General features: G+C 44.4%; 1 protein-coding gene across 1 annotated transcript in view; it reads left to right on the forward strand.

Annotated features, from left to right (window-relative positions):
- GSH1 (glutamate-cysteine ligase) overlaps positions 1–25,908 on the forward strand; it is a 102,742-nt gene that overhangs the window by 43,178 nt on the left and 33,656 nt on the right. Inside the window, exons 9-11 of the mRNA XM_087661470.1 lie at positions 786–879; positions 1,288–1,377; positions 1,522–1,602. Coding sequence (XP_087517596.1) covers positions 786–879; positions 1,288–1,377; positions 1,522–1,602 — 265 coding nt within the window. The remainder of the gene's footprint in view (positions 1–785; positions 880–1,287; positions 1,378–1,521; positions 1,603–25,908) is intronic.

The following is a 25,908-nucleotide window of genomic DNA, read 5'->3' on the forward strand; positions in this document are numbered from 1 at the left end:
TTTTCTGCACTCTCAAGGTTGAGGCCAAGTAAGGCTGCATGTGCATCAATAGTGGTTGATGCACAAAGTCTGTTGCTCGTTTGGAGAACGTGCTGGGAAGAATTTACTGATAAGACTACATATAAAGTTTTGTTATATGCCCCTATAGAATGACTATGAGGCTGAACTTTGAAGTGCACCTAACTCAAACATTGTGTACATCATGTGATATTGTGCATTAATTTCAGTTGTTTGTAGTCAGTTTGTAGCTGCTGTGACTTGAAAGTGGACCTATTAATAAGAGCAGGAACTTCTTAATTTTACAGTACATGTATTGCATTATGCATCTACATTGTGATGGAATTTGTGCATATTATGTACAAGATTTAAGCAAACAGTTCACGTCCAAACATGTTTTACCTGTTTCCTTCATATTGCTCTACACCTTCTTATGTAAGTGTGTTTTCCCATATAAATACAAAGCCTTTAGAAAATGCTTGAGGGAACAAAAGGTCATGAACACTGGATCCCGCTGTCGCATCAAAGTTGTTATACTGTATGCTTTGTAAGACTTTGGAAGAACATGCACATTATTATTGAGCCTTATTATTGAGGGAGCATATGAGCGAGAAACCCTTAAAATGTTTTCACTGCATTCAAAATACTTAGGTGATATTAAGATAACAAATAGCCCTACCTTCACCTTCAAATTGTGTGGCTGGACAATTGATACTTTTGGTCTTTTGCAGATCTGATAAGTATGTAGATTATGCACTTGACGTTCCTATGATTTTGGTCTTTTGCAGATTCGAGAAGTATGTAGATTATGCACTTGATGTTCCTATGTACTTCGTCTACCGCAATAAGCACTATGTGGATTGTTCTGGGATGTCTTTTAGGGTATGTTTCTTCTCTTCTGCACTGTTTTGAATCCCTTATGTTTTACTAGTAAACCACTTTCTTATAGCATCAGGTGGGTAGAGATTACAAGGGTAATGTGTGACCTGGGAAACTGCAAACGTTACAGCTCAATCAGGTGGTAGAAACTACAAAGAATTATGTGTACAGGCTTCAAATGGTGATATATTCTCAGTCGAAAAGTTGGTGTGGCTGTTCTTTTCAAGGTTCTTTTTAAAAAAGAATGAAATGATTGTGTGTTCCTTGCTCATAAAGTAGCAGCTTTGACTGTCTTCTTAGCTGTCGATATTTGGTATTGGTTGCAAAATCAGCACAAATTGCAACTGTCTTTTTGCTTTCAGCTTTCAGTTTTAAGCACATGCTTCCTATTTCGGTCTATTGTGTATCCAGGATTTCATGCTGGGGAAATTACCCTGTTTACCTGGTGAAAAGGCCACACTCAATGACTGGGAAAACCATCTCACAACAATTTTCCCAGAGGTCTCTTCTGCTCTTGATTACAGAAAGAAGTTTGTTACAAAAAGTTATATCTGAGGCAGTTTCACTTTCTTGGGTGGGTGAAAGATTTGATTCTTTCTTTGTAAGATAATTTTGAGACCACTAGATTGTACATCTGTAATCCAGGTCCGGCTAAAAAGGTTTCTGGAAATGAGAGGGGCAGATGGAGGTCCTTGGAGAAAGCTCTGTGCATTGCCAGCTTTTTGGGTAATCTTATCTCAATTGCAAGCTTTTCTCACTTGTTTCTCTGATTTGTGTTTTTGGACTATTGTCTGTTCTGTAGTATCCCCTTTACTATAGAGCAGCCTTTCTTGAAGTTTGAAGGTCTACTTGCCAAAGGGCCAAATCTATAAAGTTACGGAATAGAGCAGATTGGTTACAGACTTTCACCATTTAGTTATATGCCAATGCTATATAGTAATGAAATCAAAATGTTAGTTTCCTCTAACAACTGATTGAAAAAAATGCAAACAATGTGATGCATCAACAAAAGTTTCAGGTCATGCAGAAATCCACTACTGTTAGATATTTGCTTACAAGAGTAATAGTGGGTGTATTCAGCTAGAAATGATGCTGTAGATGCAAACATCGCAGGTTTTAACCAGCATTGAATCAGTTCAAGGACATATTTAGTGCTTTGTTACATACTTTAGGCCATTTTTGCTGTTTTCTTAGTGGTCACTTGGCAATTTGTTTGATGGAAGATCCCATTGCCTCAAGTTGCATTGTTCAGTTAGATTCCCAGAATCAGTCAGATTCAGGTTTCCAGCCATTCATTATTCTACCTATGTCCTGTTTTCCCCATGTTCATATTTCAGTATGTGACTTGTGAGGAGCAAGCATTATTTCACTACAGAAATGAAAACAGGGTTCTTTCTTGTAGCATTCAGTGTGCCAACTTTAGACTATTGAATTTTGATGACTGGCCATTTATATGGGTGGACCTACACACTGAAGATCAGAACACCAGGGGTTCAGTTTTAATTCTCTTTCCTGTCCTTCCTTTTCCATATTTTACATATGTCTTGAGAGTGAATAGAGAGCAGCAGGCAATCACAGGCCACTTTTCCAGTGAGCCAGCAGCAGGCAATCGCAGGCCACTTTGCTAGTGAACTAGTGGGTTCTTACAGATTTCCTTAGTGCTAGCTCCATAGCCAGCTTGGCAGATGTTGCCATATCAGTAGCACTGGCACACCATGCATGGGTTAGAGGGGGTCACAGCAGATCAGGAAGTCATGTTTTGTAGAGCATGGTGCCCATGTCCAGCAGCCTGCCATTCCTGACATCCTTAGCCTCCATAGGTCTCCACCATAATAGCTTGTCTTTTGGAGATGAGTGCCACCTTCCAGTGGACTGACCATCTTAGATCACTCCATGACAGATATCTTTGCCTTGAGCAGGGTACAACATTTCTAGTGATTTCTATTGATTCGCTTGGGTCCTATGATTCAGCTAGAGGAATTGAGAGATCATTTTGCACATGATAGTAACCTACGCTTGCAATCCTTATGATTGTAAGCACAAGCATACTTAGTTGTTTTAATTTTGGGACAGGATAGCAAGAGTGCATGGAACATATTTCATGAATGACAGCCCCCCATATAGATTACATCTAGATGCTTGGCTTGACTATGGGAGACAAGTGTACGACCTGCTAGGATGAGTATGGGCTAGTGGTAGAACATTTCTCACATGCTTGCTACATACTAGCACTCATACTAGCACATAAGCTCAATAGAGCAGTATGTGAAGGCTTCCCTATGAGTTGGTCAGACAATACTATAATTCCACTATAAGGGTGGTGATCCTTTGATCCTTGGCAACTATAGGACTATCATGATCGGCCATAGTTTGGCCAAGATATATGGATCCATACTGGAGCATGAACTTAGTGAGTGGGCTGAGATGCAAGTCAAGAGAGCACAAGGATAGGTAGGTTTCAGATGCAGATATACCATGCTGGACCATATCCTCACACTTAGAGCCATTAGTGAGGAGGGTCGAGCTCAAGACAAGAGGATCTATTGCTGTTCTGTAAACTTCTGCAAAGCTTTTGATATAGTGCCTTGTACATGCATCATACAGAGATTGTAGGATATTGGAGTACTAGAGGGTATACAATGGGTTATCTATGCTATCGGGAATAAAGGGCCACTGTGCCTTTTATACGTGCTCGGGTGTGAACACACCCTTAGCACTTGTACTTTAGTCATTTACATATAACTATCAAAAGAAAACCTAAGAGTGGTACAACTCTTTGTACCCTCATATTGTGCATCTCACTCTCTCACTCTCTATTGCTGCTGCTCACTCTTTCTTCTTCTCTCTCCGCCATTGCCATTGCCTAACATTGAACCTTCACTGCGCATGGGACACCAAAAACTGGTATCAGAGCTCAAGGCCATCCTGACTGAGCTTCCGGAGCTTGTCCGAGCCGTGACACTGCAAGGAATCAGTCTGAGTCAGGTCATGGGACTGTCCAGCAGTCAGCAGCTGACAGGTAGGTGTAAGCAGCAGGTCATGTCAGGCAGGCAGGGGGTGACACACAGGGTGCAGACCACATCATCAGCGCAGGTGAAGGTAGGTGGGTGACAGTCAACAACATGCATGCCTCGACAGGCAGGCGATACGCGTGCCGGCAATCAGGCGACACCTTGGCAGGTCAGCACAGGCGCAGGTTTGTGGGCAGTCGGCCATTGAGTGTCAATGTTTTTTTGGAGTAATCACTATTTTTTTTTCAAAGGTTTATCCTTTGTTAAAATTTTGTGGATTGTCACATGCGCACAAGCACAGTTCCACAAATCTCAAAGATTGGACACACATCTACTCTTGGAATTTGGGGATTCTGGCATGTGCGTGAAGATTTTATTCAGCAAAGTACAATTTGAGGATTCTTGCACTCTCTCGGGTTTCAGATATTGATGCTTTTCACGTACGTGCAGAAATTGCAGTGGCACAGGTACAATTCTTGGAATTTTGACTCATTGGACCTAGTACAATTTGGGGATTTTGCAAATTTTGCAGAGTTTGGGTCAAATTTGGTCTTGGTATGTACTTGCAATGAGTTTCTATACAAATTGAGCACATAGGATCTTGAACAAATTTGGGGTTTTGCAAAATTTGTGAGATTTTGGCAAAATTGACTTGTGCAATCCATTTGGGAGCTATGTTTGATGTCATTTGAGCAGTTTGGGCAAAGACATATGGGGCTTTTGACGTGAGAGTCAAATTTATGCTTGTGGATGCATTTGGAGCAGAAATTGTAGCTAAAAATTGGGGCTTTCTCATGCAATTGATGTATTAGCCCGCGATATGGCTGTAATTGCTTCTATAAAGACAAAAGGGGTAAAACCAGCAACCATGGATCTACATGAGTGGGAGGAGTTAGATGAGCTTGCATGCTCTACCATAGAGCTTTCAGTGTCAGACACTTTGCTCTTCAATATCAAGAAACAATGTAGCCAGTAAGGTTCATTGGTTGAAAAAATTGATTGACCTTTGTATGAAGGAAGGTACAACCATGTCTGTACAGTTGAATGAGTTTAACTCTATTTTCAGCCAACTGATTGCTTTGGAATTTCACATTGATGAGGAGTTCAAGGCAACCTTTTTGCTATGCACTTTGTCGGAAGTTCAGACACTTTTAAAATAACAATGAGTAATTCTAATGGTATGCTGTTACATTCAGATGTGGAGAGCTCTTTAGTCATGGAGGAGCTAAATAGGGAAAATATTTCAGTAAGCAAGTCTTCCAATGCACTTTATACTAGAGGCAGATCCCAACAGAAGGGCAATTCTAACAACAAAGTACGCAACAAGTCTCGTGGTAAAAATGTGGAGTGCCATCGTTGTGACAAAAAAGGGCACTTTAAGTGGAAGAAAGAAAAGGGCAAAGGCAAAAACAATGATGATAACAAAGGTGAGAAAAAGGACAGCCAACATTCAAAGAAGAGCAATGTAAAGATAGAGGAAGTCAATGTAGTTAGTCACGAGAGTGATAGTGGCAGTGATGTACTCTTTGCTTTTATTAGTACACAGTCTTTGATTGCACATTCTGATAATGACATACACACATGGATTCTTGATTTAGGTGCCTCATTCCATTTAACACCACACTGTGAGTGGCTCTTTGACTACAATAGTGCTAGACATGGTGTTGTCCACTTTGGGGACAATTATGCATGTGACATTGCACAGATTGGCAATGTGTAATTGGCATTTCAGTATGTGAGGCATGTATCCTAGCTCAAGAAGAGCTTGATAAGCATAGGGCATCTAGATGATGAAGGCTATTATACCACTTTTGGGAATAACAAATGGAAGATATGTAAAGGCTCTAAAAGTGATACTCTATATCCGTTACGTGTATCTAGTGTGCATGACCATGTTGTTGCCATAATCGAGCAGCCAAGTGCGTCTTTGTGACATAGCCAGTTTGGACACATGAGTCAAACTGGAATGAAAATACTTTCTATTTGGGTTATTTGCCGTGTTTGAGGTATGCTGATTTTGACCATTGCGGTCATTATATTTTTGGCAAGCATGCTTAAACATCACATAAAAAGTCTCTTTCACTAAAATCTTCACCCTTAGAGTTGGTACATTTAGATATATGTTAGATGCTAGGGTTGTCTCTAGGGGAAAAAAAATATTTTATTGCTTTTGTTGATGATGCCACACGCAAAGTATAGGTTTATCCGATTCGTTGTAAATACAAGGCTTTGGATAAGTTAAAAAAATTATTGGCAATTGCTGAAAATATGACTAGCAAGACATTAAAGTGTCTTTGCTCTGATAGTGGTAGGGAATATGTGTCCAAAGCCTTTCAGGCCTTTTGTGATAGCAAAGGGATAAAAAGGGAGCTCATTGCTCCTTATAATCCGCCCCAAAATGGTGTTGCACAATGTATGAATAGGACTATTCAGGAGAAAGTCTGTACCATGCTGTCTCATACTGCATTACCTCATGGATTTTGGGTAGAGGTTGTTATGATAGCTGTACATTTGATAAATCAGCCATCAAACAGTGTAAACGCCCCGAACAACATAGTATGCTTAACAATTATGATATTTGCTTGTTTTCGAGATTTAATATAAAAGAGAATGAACACTTAAAGCTGAAAATGAAAATTACTCACAAAATTACATCCATGAAAATGTAAAAGTAATGGAGACAAGATTGAGGGTTGAAGATGGGCAACCCCCCCCGAAGGAATGTATTTTTGCTCAACCCAAGTCCCTTAGGGAAGAGCTCAGTTACAATCAACCTGAGAGTGAGTAGAAGTAATTCTCACTCTCACAAGATCATGCAAAGATGTACAAACACACATGCATTATCTATTATGCAATGATAAGAACTGATTTCTTTACAGTATGAGAGAAGAAAGAGGGAAAATCAGCCGTTCTCCATCGTTGATCAGCAGTACATGAATAGGGCTTGCTTCTTGTTGCTAAAATGGAAGAAAGAGCTCGAGAAGGAGATGCTGTAATGAATTTACAGGCTTGCTGTCCTGTAAAACAGTAGTGATAGAAGAGGGAATATGAAGGAATTTGATAATGGAGAAGTGGGGGATGATGATGGGGATGGATGGGGCCAGTTTTTGGCTATCTATGGGTGATGTACATGAGTTTACAGCAAAGAAAAATGATGCTGAATGAAGAAAAACGAGCTCTTATTTATAGGAGGGGGAAGAGCTAGTACAAAAGGGGAAAGTGGAGTAGCACAAGACAAGTGTCCAGCCACATGTCATGAGATGTGACAAGTGGTGGGACACTTGGAAACTTGTGTGACAAGTGTCTTGACACTTGTCTCTTCTCTATGGCTTTCCTTTTTGGGCTGAATACTGTCAAGAATAGAAACAACCAAATTTAGTAAGCACAGTCACAGTACAGAATTTACTATTTTTAGAATGACATCCCTATTTTTTAGGACTAGCATTTTTAGGCTAATTTGAGGCTCCTAAAATTTAGGGACCTCCTAAAATTTAGGGACCCCCCAATATGGGTGTCATATGAAAGATTTTTCCGTATACATCGCAAAAATGGTATCAGAATCTTCATGTGACTTTCCTATGCAAAGAAATGTGCAGTTCAAGCTTTCAGCCCACACATGCACATTGTACAAGCATTTCATGATCATGCCATCTTGTTGATTGTAACTGTTTGTTCTGGCGGATCTAGCCCACACTTCAAGGCATCAATCCTTTCTGTGTGCGAGTCTAACCCTGATATGCGTGAGTTCTGGTTACAGGCGCCCAATCGGGCCATATAGGTGAAAGTGTGAACTATCTTTTCTCTAACCCACCGCGTGAATCCACCATAACCTGTGACCACTCATCAGTGGCCAGCTCCAATGCACTTTTCTTTATATCTAATTAGTGCAAAGGAAACAAATTTTTAATAAATCATTATATAGACAAATTAGTGAAAAAGGATACAAATTCTATTTCTATAGAGTTGTGACAAACAGGTCTTTGGGGGTGGGGGGGAGAGTCCCTCAAGAAGTGTGGTCGGGCAAGCCACCTTCGTATACACACTTGAGAGTGTTTGGTTGCGAGACATTTGTGCATATACGCAAAGAACAACGTAGCAAATTGGAGCCAAAGTCTTGTAAATGCATTTTCCTAGGATATGTGTTAGAGACTGTCATCCCCTGGACATGCATTTTCCTCAGTTAGGTTGTGTACATATGTATTTTCTAGCCAGGCAGCCATTCGAGAGTATTACACTTGGCGATTGCAGATTTCAAGGCTGAGATTGGGCAGATTGCAGCATACTTTGAGGTATATAGCAGTGTCAGAGTGCAGCGATGCGGAAGCGTGGGACCAAGACTGAGAGAGAGAGTGAACACAGAGAGAAGAGAGAGAGAGAAAGAGACAGTGGAAGATGAAGATCTGCTGTATAAGGTATGCTGTATACAAAGATATGCAAATATGTACATGGGCGCAGTGTGCGACACTGCGTGTCTCCACCTCGATGATGCCACCTGCTGTTCACCTCGAAGTACGCTGCAATCTGCACGATCTCCTACTGGAATCTGCAATCACAAGTGAGAAATAATGTGCTGGCTGTCAGCTATAAGTAGCTTGGGAAAATGCGATAAAATATGACAGGTCGGCTGCATTAAATGCGGCCGACTGGTACAGATCTGTCCGACCTGCACCAGATTGCCAGATGGCAGCCGACGTGGCTGCCTGCTCCGCACTGTCCAGCTGCCCCTGCTCCGCACTGTCCAGGGGATGACAATCGCCAGCCTCGGAAGTGTATACATAATAAAGCTGCGGATCGGCCTTGGAGCGCCGATATCCCAATTGTGACTGAAGAAACGAGTCAATCTTCTCGTTCCATGCACGCGGAGCCTGCTTAAGGCCATACAAGGCCTTTTTTAACCTGTAGACTTGCCCATCGGAAGATCCAAAGCCAGGAGGCTGCTCTATATAGATCTCCTCCTTCAAATCACCATCGAGGAAGGCCGACTTCACATCCAACTGGTAGACAGGCCATCTCCTATGGCCAGCCAAGGCAAGAAGAGCTCGAATAGTCGCCATACAAGCAGTGGGAGCAAAAGTATCATGACAATCAATCCTTGGGCGCTGTGCAAAACCTTTAGCAACAAGGCGAGCCTTGTGCTTGTCCAAAGAACCTTCGCTAAGGTACTTGGTCTTGAAGACCCATTTGACGCCAATCACCTTCTTATGAGAGGGGCGAGGCACGAGATACCAAGTGCCATTCCTCTCAATAGCCTCCAAGTCGGCTTCCATAGCTTTCTTCCATGGTGCGGACTGTAAAGCCTCCTTTATAGAGGTGGGCTCTCGATCCTGCATAACACGGGTCATCAAACAATAGTTAGAACAAACAAGCTCCGTACAATGTGCCTGGTGCCGCCGTGACCGCCCGGACCATCCTGCGGTCCCCACTTCTCAGGGACCCCCTCGATCCCTGAATCTCGGAGTGTGTCACGGACCCAACGAGGAGGAGGCCGGATCTCTCCTCGTCACTCTCCATCAGTTGAAGACTCTGGGATATCCACCGGTGGTAGCTCCTCGGGGGTGACCGGTGGAACAATAGACTTTGTATTTGAAACAGAATCAGAATCACAAGGTGTTGGCTCCAAAGGAACTGTCGCAGGAGCCCAACTCTCCCCCGGATCTCCAAGAACTGGATGCTCCTCACCCGCTGCTATGGCGGGAACCTCCACGAACCGCACATCTCGACTGGTGTACACATCCCGCTTTACGAGATTATACAAGTGATAACCTTGGGACTGTAGGCAACGAACACCTGTCTTCGGGAAGCCGCTTCAAATTTATCACGATGAGTCTTGGGAATGTGAACATAGGCATCACACCCAAAAACCCTAAAATAAGAAACATCGTGCTTAGTCCCAAAGTAAGCCTCAAAAGGTGTCATCCCAGCAACGGCCGAAGTGGGGGATCGGTTGAGGATGTGGACTGTAGTAGCCACAGCCTCGGCCCACAGAAACTGAGGTGTGTGTTGGTGCTCCATCATGGTGCGCGCCTTCTCGATTACACTTCGGTTCTTCTGTTCAAGAATGCCATTTTCTTGAGGAGTGTTGATGTTAGCAAACTCTTGGTGAATGCCTCTATCTGCACAAAAACGAGCAAATTCATGAGAAACAAATTCACCACCCTTGTCGGAGCGCAAGGTCTTCAATCGCCGGCCCGAGCGATTCTCCTCAAAGAGAAGCCAATCCTTGAAGTGGGAGAAAGCCTCCGACTTCAACGCCAAGAAGCAGGCCCAAGTCATCCTGCAGTAGTCATCTACGATCAACATGAAGTACGAGCTTCCTTTCAAGGACTCGTTCCTCATAGGGCCGCAAAGATCCGTAGATACAAGCTCCATCGGTGAAGTAGACCGCCGTGAAGCTTTGGTGGGAATCGCATCCCTATGCTGCTTCCCACGAATGCAGGAGATGCATGGTTGCTGGCTCACCACTATGTCCGGCAACCCTCGAACAAGCTGTCCACGTGACGCCCTCCGAAGATAATCATAGTTTAGGTGACCAAACCGAGCATGCCATAGCTCGGATTGTGTCTGAGAGGTAAGAAGAAGAGTAGTGAGAGTGGCAGAAGACGTCAATTTGTAGATGCTGTTCTCCTCATATCCTGATGAGAGAACCTTTCTTGATCCACGATCAAGAACTCGTACCGAATCACTGTCAAACTCCACCAAAAGTCCAAGTGAACAAATCTTATGAACCGAAAGTAGATGATACCCTAAACCTGGCACATGCAACACCTCTGAGGTATGGGTACCGCCACGTCCATCTGGAATAAGCTGCATCTCACCCCGTCCTGCAATAGACACCGAAGAGCTATCTCCGATGAGAATCTGCCCACACGAAGGTCGCAACTGGGCAACACCAACTGATGAAGGAGTCATGTGCCGGGAGGCACCACTGTCTATGATCCACTCTCGAGCTTGTGGGGCTGTCATCGCAGTATCAGAAGCCTTCGGTGTAGAGTCCTCAATGACTGCTAAATGAAGAAACGCAGCTAATGAGGGTGCAGCCACCGCTCCAGAATCCTTCGAGTCCTTGTCTTTGGTCCTTCCCCTTCTTCTGAGATGCTTGACCTGTCAAGGCTTCTGACTTGGAAGCATGCTGTCCCTTCAGTTGTTCCTCTTGGTCCAAGACCATAGGAACCAACTCTTCCCAACGAAGAGTAGACTCACACCCCGAAGCAATAAGGGCGGAGTAAAAAGCACCGAAACGTGGCGGCAACTGGGACAAGAGTGTGATCGCCATGTCATCAGAGGAAATCGGCTTCCCCGCATTCTGAACCTGCATCTGAAGCTATCTAAGCTTGTTGATGTGCTCCCGCAACGAAGAAGACTTGTTCACGGACAAGGTCCGCATCTGCACCTCCAAAGAAACCCTCTTCATAAGGGTCATCCGGTTATACACCTGGTCAAGCTCCAGCCATATCTCCCGAGCCATCGTCAAGTGCTCGATGTGGGCTATCACGGCTGTAGTACAAGACAGAAAAAGAAAAGAACAAATCCGGGCATTCAGTTTGTCCCAGTGAGTCTGGGCCTTGGCCAACTCCGCACGAGCATCGGAAGAGAGTTTGGACTCATCTCTCGCCGAGGGCCGGTCGATCTCCTCCTGTACAAGCTCCGCCAAATCGTAAGACTCAAGGATGGCCAACATCATCACGCGCCAGATGTGGTAATTGTCGCCATCGAGCTTTTGATCTGAGGGAAGAGCCGGTAAGACAGGCACCTTCCGATCCATGATCGTCTGGAACTCCAAGTCAATCTCTGTAGACATCTTCACCTGCAATACCTGCACAAACGCAAAAGCAGCCCCCTTTGAGTGTGAAAACGCAGCCTGCTAGGGCTCTTTCTTCAGCGTCCCGAAGCTTCTTCAATTGCCGGAGGCGATGAAAAAGTAAAACCTGCACTTGAAAGCTGAAAAACACAGCCTTCCTCCTCTTCAAACAGCAGCAAACAGCAGCAGATTTACCAACTGGACTCCTTTCCCGCGCGCCCACGCTCGCTTCAGCCTTGTTCCGATGTGCAGCCCTCCTGCTCGCCCTCGAACGCTGGAAACGCAGCCTTGTGTCGCGATGGAATCTCCTCTTCAGGCAAGTTCTTCACTCAGTCAGTCCTTCTTCACTGCTCTGATACCATGTCAGAGTGCAGTGATGCGGAAGCGTGGGACCAAGACTGAGAGAGAGAGTGAACATAGAGAGAAGAGAGAGAGAAAGAGACAGTGGAAGATGAAGATCTGCTGTATAAGGTATGCTGTATACAAAGATATGCAGATATGTACACGGGCGCAGTGCGCGTGATTGCGTGTCTCCACCTCGATGATGCCACCTGCTGTTCACCTCGAAATACGCTGCAATCTGCACGATCTCCTACTGGAATCTGCAATCACAAGTGAGAAATAATGTGCTGGCTGTCGGCTATAAATAGCGTGGGAAAATGCAATAAAATATGACAGGTCGGCTGCATTAAATGCAGCCGACTGGTACAAATCTGTCCGACCTGGACCAGACTGCCACGTGGCAGCTGACGTGGCACTGGTGACGTGGCTGCCTGCTCCGCACTGTCCAGCTGCCCCTGCTCCGCACTGTCCAGGGGATGACAATCGCTAACAAGCAGTGGCATTATTGAGGTGGAGATATGCAGACATATGCACTGCGCCCGTGTACATATCTGTATTCCATTGTATTCAGCATACTTCATACATTAGATCTTCTTGTTCTTCTCTCTCTCTCTCTCTCTCTCTCTCTCTCTCTCCTCTCTGTGTTCACTCTACTCTCTCAGTCTTGGTCCCGCGCTTCTGCATTGCTGCACTCTCACATGGTATCAGAGCAGCGAAGATGGACTGACTGAGTCAAGAATCTACCTGACGAGGAGATTTCAACGCGACACAAGGCTACATTTTGAGCATTCGAGGATGAGCAGGAGGGCTGCGCATCGGAACAAGGCTGAAGCGAGCGTGGGCGCATAGGCAAGGAGCACAGTTTGTTAATTTTTTTGCTGTTTGAAGAGGTGAAAGGTTGTGTTTTTGGCCTTCAAGCGTAGATTTTACATTTTCATCACCTTCAATGACTGAAGAAGGTTGGGGAAGTGGAGAAAAGAGCCCTACCAGGCTGCGTTTTCACAACCCGAGGGAGTTTCTTTTGCGTTTGTGCAGGCATTGTAGGTGAAGATGTCTACAGATGTTGAGCTAAAATATGCATTACTTATTGATTAGTCTCTTAAACAGCCCCAAAACACACTAAAAATGCTCTTTTAGAGTAAAATCCTAAAATGTGGAGTGGTTCGAGAGAGTTCAGCAGAAACCCTAAAACGGGGAGCGGTTGGAGAAAGTTTAGTGGAAACCCTAATTTTTGGGGCGCCCTTTCACATCTATAAATAGACAGGCTGCCCCCATTCAGCCATTATCCTTGTTTTGCAGGTTACACCAGCCCACACACCCTCTGCTGCTGTTAGCACCCAGTTTCCAGCCTGCAGTCCGCCTCCATCTGCTGTCCAGCCATCATCGATTGCAGCCACATCATCTTCAGCCTGTCCATTGCTGTAGGCGACAGCTCTCAGTTGCTGGCGACTGCTCCAAACTGTCCCAGACTGTTGTTCAGCCTGCTGTCAATCATCTCTAGGGTCAGCTAGCCTGCGTTTTTAGCATTGCAGGCCCTCACACTCTCATACACTATTTCAGCCTGTTGTTTACAGCAGACTATGCACAGTTTCCAGCCCGTGATCGGTGGTACACTGATGCGTTTACCAGTTTCTAGCCTCCAGACTGCTGCGTTTTGGTGACCAGCCTGCTGCTATTCACTATTCAGCACTCCTACACTCCAACTGGTGGTCACAGACTTGGGATCCGTCTTCGGTGGACATCAACTCGGACATTGCTCTGCCCTTGAGCACACTGTACACTCTTACATTCATTCACTTCAGAGTTGTGTTCTCTCTCTCCCTTCTTCTGTTTGTGTTTGAGTTTTTGTGTTTGAGTTTTGAGTTTTGCGTTTAGGGTTTGAGTTTTGCCCTCTGTGTCTTGTTTGTGTCTGTGTCTTTGTGTTTCTGTCGTGGTCGGACACTGTGTGTCCTCAGTGCAAACCCTAGCAGTCTTCTTAACATGGTATCTGAGCCGGTGCTCTTGTAAAGAGTATCCTGCGGATATTGTTGAGAGCTAGTCTTTGTGCGAGGCACACAATACGACTCGTAACTTAATCACATTGTCCCAGACATTTTCTTCTCCAGTTCCTATAATGTCTTATCAGACTTCTCCATCATTGGAGGCCCTGAGACGGCATTATGGGCTCGGTGAGGAGGACGACACTCTACCTTCACCAGATTTCACTAACATGACAGAGGAGGACTTTGAGGAGTACTATCGCAACAAGTACGGTGATGTTTACAACCCTCCTACCAGTTTTGCTACCACATCTGGACCGATTGGTGAGGCTGGCCACCTCTCCGATCATGGAGGACATACGGCATTCGAAACGTCGGGCAATCCATCTTCATCATCTCAGCCAGGTCCAATGTCAGGTTTGTACAATTCTTTTGTGTTGCATGAATCAAAACCCTCGCCTGTTTCTTCTTTTGAGGTACAAGATCCGGATGGCTTTGCGTATGTGAATTTCAGTAGAGGGGGCTCACAAAGCAGATGGAATACAGGTACATCTACAGCTTCTGTTTCATTTGAGGAGACACACATACTTCTCACTTTCCTCCCTCTTCTATATCACACCTCTCATCATCTTTACAAAACCTTGGATTACACTCCACATCTGCATCACACATCCTAGGGGTTGGATCTTCCATCTCTGCTCATAGCACCTTTTCCTTCTCCACCCCATTCTCTACCTCTTTGCACCATGGTACTTCGTTAGGGAGAATGCCACCCTTTAACACAGTGCCTCTCACCTTTTAGCACATGAGCACACCCATCACTCCTGGGACGACTGTAATGGGCATCCCCCTCACTATTCCCAGCTTCACATCTCCCATGACCACTCATACACAGGGGTTTCCATCCTCAGCTTATGGTGCGTCTTCACACTCTCCTTGGGTTACACCTACGCAGGGATTCCCATCTTCTGCTCCTCATGTTCCCATCCCACCTCCTTGGGTTTCTCATGTGGCTACCATGCCCATGCCTAGTTAGCCTATCCCTACCTATGGATCCACCTTGCACACTACTCGCATGCCTGGTGGGCACTCTGGGGCCCATTTCCAAGTGTACTCCACTCCCCCATCCTATCCCCACTACACTTTTTCACACTATCCATCTCCGAGCACTATCACTCCTGTTGCAACGGCCAAGAATGCCTTCACGGATAAGACACGTTTTAACGGGTCAAATTTCACTACTTGGTCAAATATCATGCAACAAGTGCTTGAGTCTTAGGGTCTTTGGGACCTCATCATTGGTCTAGAGCCTATGCCGGAAGCTCATCCTAACTACATCCGTCAATGGAGAGTCCGCAATGCTACAACCCATGTTGAGCTGATGCAGGGATTGCTTCCTGAGTTTCACTCTCAGTTGCAACACTTTCCGCTCGCGTCAGAGCGTTGGAGTCAGCTTCTCGACCGCTATGCGGCTCGTGATCGTACTCAGCGCATCAATCTCGACTTTGAGCTTCAGGAGTTCTCTCTTCAGGAATGGGATGATTTGAAAGTCAAGCTAGCTGACTATAGGCGGTTACTTACCGAGTTTGCCACTACTGGCTCTTCAAAGTCAGATGACAATGAGGTTACATTCTTCTTGAATAAGGTGTTCCAAAATACTTCAATTTCATTCAACACATCATCTCCCAACCTCGATTGCCAACCTTCTACGAGTTTGAGTGCCAGTTCTTGCGTTACGCAAGGTTGCATGATCAAGTCCACAAGAAATCCTCATCACAGCCTTATTCAGAGCAGAGAGGGTTGGTTGCCTCTTCTTCGGGAGGGAAAATCACCAGTGGCAAGAACTCGCTAGATGTGAAGGCAAGCCAATCAAAGGGTGACTCCTCTTTTCCTTCGATGGAACAAAAGAATCATGACCTATCTGGCAGCAACTCCCTAAGAAAAACCGGTTTTGCACACACTGCCAGAGAGCAGGCCATGTGGACGAGGAGTGTCGCTCCAAGGCCCAAGGTCTTCCACCTAAAAAGCCTCAGCAGACCGCTGTGACTTCATAGTCCAGTAGGGCTACGCCTTCCATTGCTGCCCCATCTGCTCCTCCAGCCCCCACAGCGACTGCTGGACATGTGGTACCTGGACAGCCTCAGCGGCCATCCTTCTCTACTCTTGAAGGATTGGTTGATTGGTCTGCAGGTTCCGATCCCGTTGCACTTCATGCATCTATCTTACCTTCCTCCCCACCTCGTCAGGCGTTCCCTTGGCAGAGCCCTGCTATTGGACGTACACGATGGTGGCCACCTTCTTAGACTAGCATGTCTCTAGGTCCTTTCGGATACCCTAGGTTAGTCTAGTATTCATTTTTCGCCCTCTTAGAGTCGGACCCATAGGATTTTTGTCTCTACATTTTAAGTCTTCCGCTGCATTTACTCATACACATACACATTTGCATCTTTGCACTTGTTCCTTCAGTTAGCTTTTCATTTTAGTTTAGTTTTGTTTTTTGGAGCCTCTCACTACTGACCTCTGTGATTGCAGACTTTGATCTCCTTTGCAGGTTTTGTTTTCAGTGTAGGGCTAACATGCAGGTTTGCCTAGTCCTACCTGGGCTGGAGACTTGGGATGTGCGCTGTTCCTTCATGGTTTCATCATCCTTGGAGTTTTGCTCTCTACTAGCATGGAGGCTTCTCCACCCGAGGCGGATCGTGCAGCATCTGTCTTGATGCTATCATGGCGGTGACTTCTATCTAGCTCTTCTAACTGGGATGCTTCCTCCCCCTCTGAATTTGCACATCCTCTGGTATGTGCCAAAATCCTAGTTGTCACCGGATTTTGAGTCCAAACCATCCTCTACAACCATATCCTTCGCTTCTTCATCTTCCATATCTTCTTGGCCACCCCCTGTGTCATGGCCACTATTTTCTTCCAATTCTGGTAACTCATAGGCATTAGATTCCTGTCTCTTGAATAATTTGATTCTTTTCCCTTCTATCGAAAGTTTTATGGTTGTCCCATCCTGTTCATTTAATGCATAAGTAGCATTATCAAACACTTGTCTTACCACATAGGGCCCAAACCATCTTTTGGAAACTTTATGCATGGCACTATGCTGGTTGTCTAAACTGCTATCATAAACCAATACCCAAACCCCATCTTGTATGGTTCTTGGTCTCAGTCAACTCCTCACGATCATACACATAAACAACTTGAAAAGATAGAGGAAGTAAGAAGGGTTTTGTTTCGAGAAGTACTTGTAGGACAGTAAAGAGTGCGTGTTGTACAACAGCAAATACTTGCTGCAAATGACCCCATAAATGCAGGGAATGACGTTGAAATTGATTAGCAAGAAGTTGCCCTTGATATACCATAGTCTCAGCAAGAAAATGTGCCATTGGAATAGGCATGACAGCATGATAAACCTTTTGAACAGCAAGCTGTTAATGTAGACTTGCAAGCTGAATAGCCAACAAACAGTGATAATTGGGTTTGTGGGTTGACTAGAAATACCAAACAACCAAATAGGTTTATTCCTAGTGCGACTTATGTTGCTGATTATGTCATGTTGATAGATTGTGGGGAACCGTCATGCTTCAAGGAAGCAATGGATAGAGAGGACAACAAGAAATGGCATAAAGCTATGCCGTCAGAGATGGAATCTTTAAAGAAAAATGGTACTTGGGAATTTGTGCATTTGCCTAAGGGGCAAAAAATCGTATCATGCGAATGGGTTTAGAAGATGAAGGTGACCTTTGGTTCCTCGCCAAAAGTACAAAGTACGACTTGTTGCCAAAGGATATAAGCAGGAACATGAGATTGACTTTGATGAGATCTTTTCTCATGTAGTCAAAATGACTACTTTACGAACCATATTGGGTTTGGTTGCATGTGAGGATATGAAACTCATACTGATGGATGTAAAGACGTGTTTCTTACATGTTGTGATTTGCATGAGGACATATATATGCAACAACTAGAAGTCTTTGTGGCTAAGGGGTAAGAAAAGATGGTATGTAAACTCAACAAAAGCTTGTATGGGTTGAAACAAGCTTTGTGTATTATAAATTTACTACATTTATGCGATCTCAAGGATTTAAGAGAAGTCAAGTAGATCATTGCTTGTATACCAAGAAGGCGGCAGATGACAGCCTTATTATACTGATTTTGTATGTGAATGACACGCTAATTGGTGGTAGGGATATTAATCTGTTAAGATACATTGAAGCAAAACCTACATAGCAGCTTTGATATGAAGGATCTTGGTGAAACAAATCATATTCTTGGCATGCATATATTGAGGGACAGATTGAAAGGTCTTCTTTATCTGTCACAGTAGGAGTATGTATCTAAGATTTTGCAACATTTCAATATGGAGAGGGGGGGGGGGGGGGAGCAATCGGTGTACCATTGCCCCCATATGTGAAACTTAGTGCAGAGGACAACCCTACATCTGATGATAAAAAGGCTGAAATGGCCAAGATCCCGTATACTTTATCTGTAGATAGCTTGATGTATGCTATGGTTGCTACACGTCTTGACATTGCATTTGCGGTGGGAGTAGTTGGCATGTACATGGCACATCTCGGTAGAAAGCATTGGAAAGCAGTGAAACGTATCATGAGATATCTTAAGGGCATAAAGGATTTGTGCATTTGCTTTGGAAATTAGAAGGCATCTGTCGTTGGCTTTATGGATGTAGACTATGCTGTTCAGATTGATTGTAGGAAGTCTACTTCAGGATATGCATTCGCCTTAACAAGGGAGCAACACCTGCGTTATCTTTTAACAGATGTGCCGCCCCAACCAAACTCCCCACCCGACAATGTCTTCTGCCTAGAGTGGCATCCTCTTCAGGATAATCCTTCCACTGGATGAGATATTCTTTAAGGGTCCTATTTCTAAGGATTCTTTCTTTTACATCCAAGATTCTATCAGGTTGAAGTTCAAGTAAACCTTGGCTCGGCATTACAACTTGTTGATCATTAGGAATATGATCAGGATTAGGTACATAGGGCTTCAAGAGACTGATGTGGAATACATCATGAACTTTTAGGGTTTCAGGAAGTTGCAGCTTATAAGCATTAGGTCCAAGAGCCTTTATGACTTTGTAAGGTCCACTGTATCTTGGGCTTAGCTTCTTGAAATTTTCCAAGAATAAAGAATTCCTCGGGCATACACGGCTTAAAAACTTGTCCCCTTTCTGGAAGATTCGTTCTTTTCTTTCTAGGTCAGCATAGGCTTTTTGCCTATCCTTGGCAGCTTGTAAATCTTGCTTGATGGTTTTGACTTGTTTGTCCATCTTTTCAAGCATCTTCTTAAAAGCTTCGACCTTTAAGGTAGAGTCGGAGAAGTTTAGCGGAGTTGGGCATTCTTGCCTATATAGAGCTTGAAATGGGGTCATCTGAATGCTTTGATGATAGGACGTATTGTAAGCAAATTCCACCAAAGGTAAATATTGTATTCACTATCTAGGTTCTTTGCAACAATATACCCTAAGTGTTGTGAAGGAAATTGCTAGGGTTTGCACTGAGGACACACAGAGTGTACGACCACGACAGAAATGCAAGAGACAGACACAGACACAGAGGGCAAAACTCAAATCCTAAATGCAAAACTCAAAACTCAAACCCTAAACGCAAAACTCAAAACTTAAACACAAACAGAAGAAGGGAGAGAGAGAACACAACTCTGAAGTGAATGAATGCTGTAAATGAATGTAAGAGTGTACAGTGTGCTCAAGGGTAGAGCAATGTCAGAGTGTGATATCCATTGAAGACGGATCCGAAGTCTGTGACCACCAGTCGGAGTGTAGAAGTGCTGAACAGTGAATGGCAGCAGGCTGGTCACCAAAATGCAGCAGTTTGAAGGCTGGAAACTAGTAAATGCAGCAGTGTACCACCAATCGGAGGCTGAAAATTGTGCATAGTTTGCTGTCAACAGTAGGCTGAAACAATGTCTGAGAGTGTCAGGGCCTGCAATGCTGAAAATGCAGGCTGATTGACCCTGGAGATGATGGACAGCAGGCTGAACAGCAGTCTGGGACAGTCTGGAGCAGTCGCCAGCAGCTGAGAGCTGTCACCTACAGCAATGGATAGGCTGAAGATAATGTGGCTGCAGTCGATGATGGCTAGACAGCAGATGGAGGCAGGATGTAGGTTGGAAACTGGGCGCCAACAGCAGCAAAGGGTGTGTGGGCTGGTGTAACCTGCAAACAAGGATGATGGCTGAATGGGGGCAGCCTGTCTATTTATAGATGTGGAAGGGCGCTCCAAAAATTAGGGTTTTCACTAAACTCTCTCGAACCGCTGCCCGTTTTAGGGTTTCCACTGAACTCTCTCGAACCGCTTCCCATTTTAGGGTTTTACTCTAAAAGAGCAAGACAGACAATTAGAGTGTGTTGAAGCAAAAGAGTAGAGTATACTTGCTGAACTGAAAGAATGAGAATGAAAAGTACAATATAGATCTAAGATAGACATAGCTGTAACTCAACTAGAGTTACTTGACTCTAACTCTAACTATATGAGTGGTGACACAACTTATAACTTTAGTTTTGTTCACACTAAGAATTGAAAAAGAACTAAAGACTAAAACATTGGTCATTGCCCATAAAATTAGCAAATTCTAACATAAACACACTGTGCAGTGAATATTGAACCTCGAACTCTTGTATCTTTGGGATCAAGGCAAAGGTTATGAGCTGGAGAGTGTGTTGTACTCTGAATGGATTCCGAAACGTAGCAAGGCAGCCACCGTGTGTCGAACACTAGCAAACATAGCAAAAAAAGATAGGTAGTGAGGAGAGAGAAAAACCAAAAACGTAGGTACTTGAGAGAAAATTTGGGCGGCAACTATAGGAGGCAAACACAGTAGAGAGAGGAGAGAGAAAGTCAGGGCAGCAGCCACAGAAAGTAACCTAGGAAGAAGAGACAATGTTAGGGCAGCAGCTCTAGACTGCAAATGCAACCTCTAGAAGGGTGTGTGGAGTTGGGCGACAAAAGGGATCAACAAAATGCTAGTGTAGAGCAGTCACCAGCAATTAAAGAGCCTCCGGATGCAGTCGCCAACAAGGATGAAGGAGATGGAGGTTGGAATTAGGCTCCAGATGGTAGTATACAACAAGGAGAAGATTTGACCGTGATGTCTTCCACGAATCGGGTGTGAGTAGCAGAGATACGGCTCTTGAAACTTGCAAAAATAAGATTGAGGGAGAGTGGTGGGTTGCATGTCTATTTATAGAAAGTTTAGGACACCCAAATTAGGGTTTTGCATGTGGGACATAGTAACTCTCTAGGATCGCGTTTCTTTTTTAAATAAGAAGGTTTCTTCATTATTTTGGGGTTGTTTAAGTTAGGCTAATGCAATTTTAGCACAAGAGCTGCATCGTAGCCGGATCAGAGCCAGTATCATGAGACACCGAAGACTTACCACTGGGCATATTAGTGGAGCAGTTAGGGACGGCATCATAGTTGAGATCATGTGTAGATCTTGAGATTAGCTACAATCTATAGTTTCCACCACATTTTTTGTACATGTTTCTATCAGATTTGGTTTTCCTTTCCTCTTCTTTCATACCAATGGGACAAGACCAGACATGGTTCAACCCTACATAGTCCCATCGTATAGTTATTCTTAGCATTGTTTCATAGGACACTTACTTATTTTATTATTATCTTATGATATTAGACATGGATGTACTCTAGATTTTGTCTCATAGGCGGAATTGGCCTTGCGTAGACGTTAATATATCTTTCTTTCTTTCTTTCTTTCTTTCTTTCTCTCTCTCTCTCTCTCTCTCTCTCTGTGTGTGTGTGGGAAATAAAGGCCCTCGTGCCTTTTAATGTGCTCGGGTGTGAACACACCCTTAGCAGTTGTACTTTCATATATATATATATGTGTGTGTGTGTGTGTGTGTGTGTATCTATCTAAAAACCTAAAGTGGTACACTTGTCATTGTACCCAAAAAGATCGTGCTCACTCTCAGTCTCAGTCTCTCCCTCTGGTGCTAACAATCCCTGCGTGTCTTGATCCTTGCGCTCGCCCATCACTATAAATTGGTATTAGAGCCATCGGGTTTTGTGCGCTTCTCGAGACACCAGGCGTGAGTTGGTTGGGTGAGGAGGCGACTGCCAAGGCAACAGTTCCATGTCGCGAGCAGGTAGGCGAGACAAGTCGAAGGCAGGCTCCTGTGCAGGAGAGGCAGTCGATAGGTGCAGGAGAGTGCGACAAACTGACAATTGCTGTAGGTCGACGGGCAATAGTCGTGACTGCCAGAGTCGCTGTTGGAGAACGGGCGACCTGCGTGATGGGTAAGGCAAGTGATGCGATGCCAGGCGGACAGGATATGACGGCCATGCGGCTGACGGGCGAGTGACGTGCTGCCAGGCTGATAGGACTATGTGATGACTAGTTGGCGGATAGCGACCGGGCGCAAGTGTGGCAGTTGACCGGACGAGACTGCAACTGATGAAATGGTGGGTCCAACGGGCGACTTCACAGGCGACCAAGTGGCGACCTGCACGGTGGGCCAACAGAGACACCCCTCCCCATCACGTTTCTTTTTTTTTTTCCAAAAAACAAAAAGATCAGCTTCTACCCTCTTACTCGACGGGGTTTCATTCGCGTACGCAGAGAAGGTCAGATTTATGCAATCTTGGCCCAAAAATTTGGGGCTTTTCCAGATTGAGTGCTGTTCATGCAAAATTGAGGCATCTCCGTCAGAAATTGCAGACATTGAGCGTGTTTAAATTGGGGATTTCGCCAAATGTATTGAAATTTTACTAATTTGAGTGAAATTTCTCAACATTGGACCCATAAAATTTGGGGCTTTCACTGTATTGGTGAAATTTTGTTCAGCTGAGTCAAATTGGCTGACATTGGTGCACACTTGGACCTGAGAAATTTGGGGATTTTGCAAAATTTTGTGAAATTTTGCTAATTTTTCCTGTTTTATACTTTCGGGAGAACATGCATTAATGCAATTGGGACAGATTGGTCATTAAAATTTGGGGGTTTTGCTGAAATTACTCTATTTTGGCAAAATTGGCCTATTCTATGCATGCCAGAGACAATTTAGATGTATGATCAATGCTTTGAGCACAAAATTTTTGGGGCTTTTGACCGTGCGTGTCAAATTTTATGCTCGTGGGTACATGTACAACAGAAATTGCAGCTAAAATTTGGGATCATGTAATGTGATGTATTTGCCCTTGGAACAGTTGTAATCAATTGTGGAATGCTGTAGCACATGGTTTGATGCTTCTGAGAATTTACTTACAGATCTGGAAATTCTACTTCTACGTGGTCATTTATTGTTGGTTGGTACTTATTTGTACCTTGGCCACTTGTGTGACAGTTTGGGCCTGTATTTGCTAAATTTTTTGGTTACATTTGGGCTGAAAAGCATGGCTGGCAGCAGTGACAGCAGTAATCTCATGCACATTAAGAAGCTTGAAGGAGCACATAACTTTGCAGTTTGGCAAAAACAATGTTACAATATCCTATTGCAAAAGAAGCAGGCAAAGCCGATTAAGACAAAAGGGGAAAAACCCGCAGGTATGGAACAAGACGATTGGGATGAGTTAAACGAGCTTGTACGCTCAACCATTGAGCTATCGATTTCTAATGCTTTGCTGTTTAACATTGAAGGTTTGGATTCTGCATGTGCTATTTGGACTCGGCTGGAAAAACTATGTACACAGAAGAGTGCCGCAGGCAAAGTGTATTGGCTGAAAAAGCTTATGGATTTGCGTATGAAAGAGGGTACAACAATGTCTACTCACTTGAGTGAGTTTAACTCCATTTTCAGCCAGCTGGTTGCCTTGAAGTTCTTGATTGATGAAGAATTAAGGCTACGTTTCTGCTTTGCACTCTTCCAGAGAGTTGGGATATATTCAGGACTGCTATGAGCAATTCTAATGTGATTCTTTTGTATGCTGATGTAGAGAGTTCTCTATTCATGGAAGAAATGAATTGGCAGAACAATGCATCCAGTAAGTCTTCCAGTGCTTTGCATATGAAGGGAGCTACAAGTTCAACCCCCGAGACCTACGGACGGCTTATTGGTCAAGCATTTCAAGCCGAGCGGCCATGGCTACCTCTCATATAGCCGACGCGCCCTCCCTATCTATGGGGTGTAGTGAGCTTACCTTGATGCTCGATCGAGTACCCTCCTCTCCCATGCACGCCGGTAGCTCCACGATCCTTGAGGCAAGCTTAAGCAACCTCAATCCCTCTCCAACAAGCTCCATTCTCCATAGCCACGCGAGACAAGAGAAAAGTAGAGAAGAGAAGAAGATGAAGAGAGGAGATGGGGAGCTTCTTCTCCTTGATCCCTCACTCTCACACACTTACTTCCTCACTCCCTCACACTCGCTCACTCCCTCTCTTAAGCACAAGCAAAAATGCAAGAAGAAGAGAAGAAGAAGAAGAAGCTTTTTGCCACACACAAGAATGATATTCTCATTCACTTTTCAACTTTATATACAAAACCCTAAATCCCTTCCTTCCTACCGCCCATCTACCTTCATAAATTGCACGGGTGAGAGCCGGACACTCTTAAAATAAATCATGGTGCGCCCTGTGCCTTTTTTACAAAAGTATTGACTTGCACTTTTTCTCGTGCGCCTTTCTCCTTGCCTTAGGACTTTTCAGCACTTCTTATGTTTCCACATTCTTCTTGGCGCGCCTTCGTCTTCTGTTTCACTTTTGCCTTGGCCTTGTCTTTTGCTTTAGATTTTTTGACTTTTCCACCTTGTTCGTTTGAGGGTTAACATTACCCCCCTTCTAGACGAGTGCCAGTCCCATGGCACTCACCGTCATAGGTAGCAGGCTTTGGCATGCACCGAAGACGTGGGTGGAAGGGACATTTGTGGTTTGCCGTGGAGGAGTTTTGGTGGTGGTGCGGATGAAGGTCGTTGGGGGCATGTTGGTGGTGATAGGACTAGGAGTGGCACTCATGGGTGGGCACAGGTGTTGATGTTCTGGGGATTTTACGGCCGACGATTCTTGGTGGGCTTGCATGATGATAAAGGATAAGAATTCAGAGTTGAGTGTTGATTAATGGTGAACGACACTTTCATGGGAGTCTTCAATACCTGCAATTGAAAACCTTGCATATGTGGTCTCTCCCTCAGGGTAGTGCTAGTCTTCTTTATCGTGCACAAGACGTAGTTCAATAAGTTTGGGAGACAGGTCGAACTCTAAGCAAGTTGAGAGTACCCTGCAGTTGAGGACCCAAATTGTGTATATATTTTGGTGCAGATATTATGTGAGTGCTCGTGCATACTTAGATATTACGTAGTTAGAAGACCGCTGACTGGTTCCTTGTGACAACATGTAGATGAAGCAAAGTTGTCCTTGTTGAGAAGTACACCTAAAGGTGTATGAGACATCCTTTGCGTTGTGACAACACGATGTAGCATAATTGAATATATTGACACCAAACTTTTGGTTGCTGGTAGCTATTGGGCTTGCTTGACGAGTACGGTGTACTTTTCATGGCCATTCGTGCGGTACTTACCACGATATATTGCAATGGTATTAAGGCGGAGTGCAAAAAGGAATTGTGCAAATGGATCAGGGTGACAGGTCTAACCATAGGCAAGATAAGCTCCCTCGGTATATCGTGCCCTTGATGTGCCTTGAACAGTTGTGGGGGGTGTGTAGAGTGCTAGGGGGCTAGGGACGACGGAGCCACCCGACCAAGTTTACTGGGCGTACCTAATTTGAGGGCCCTAGGTGTCGTGCTGTGATTGTGAGTGCTTTTTTTGTGTGTGTTAAAAAAATAAAAAATAAAATTTAAAGAATAACATGAGTATAACCATTGCAATCCTTTGAGGCTATCAGCCTTTCAATTAGATTGGGAAATATCGAGATTCAAATGCTGCGAAAAGTGGATATTACGGTGATGATT

The sequence above is a fragment of the Lygodium microphyllum genome, chromosome 21 (assembly GCF_053477565.2).
Source record: "Lygodium microphyllum isolate KBCC chromosome 21, Lygodium_microphyllum_v1.1.10, whole genome shotgun sequence".
NCBI lineage: Eukaryota > Viridiplantae > Streptophyta > Polypodiopsida > Schizaeales > Lygodiaceae > Lygodium > Lygodium microphyllum.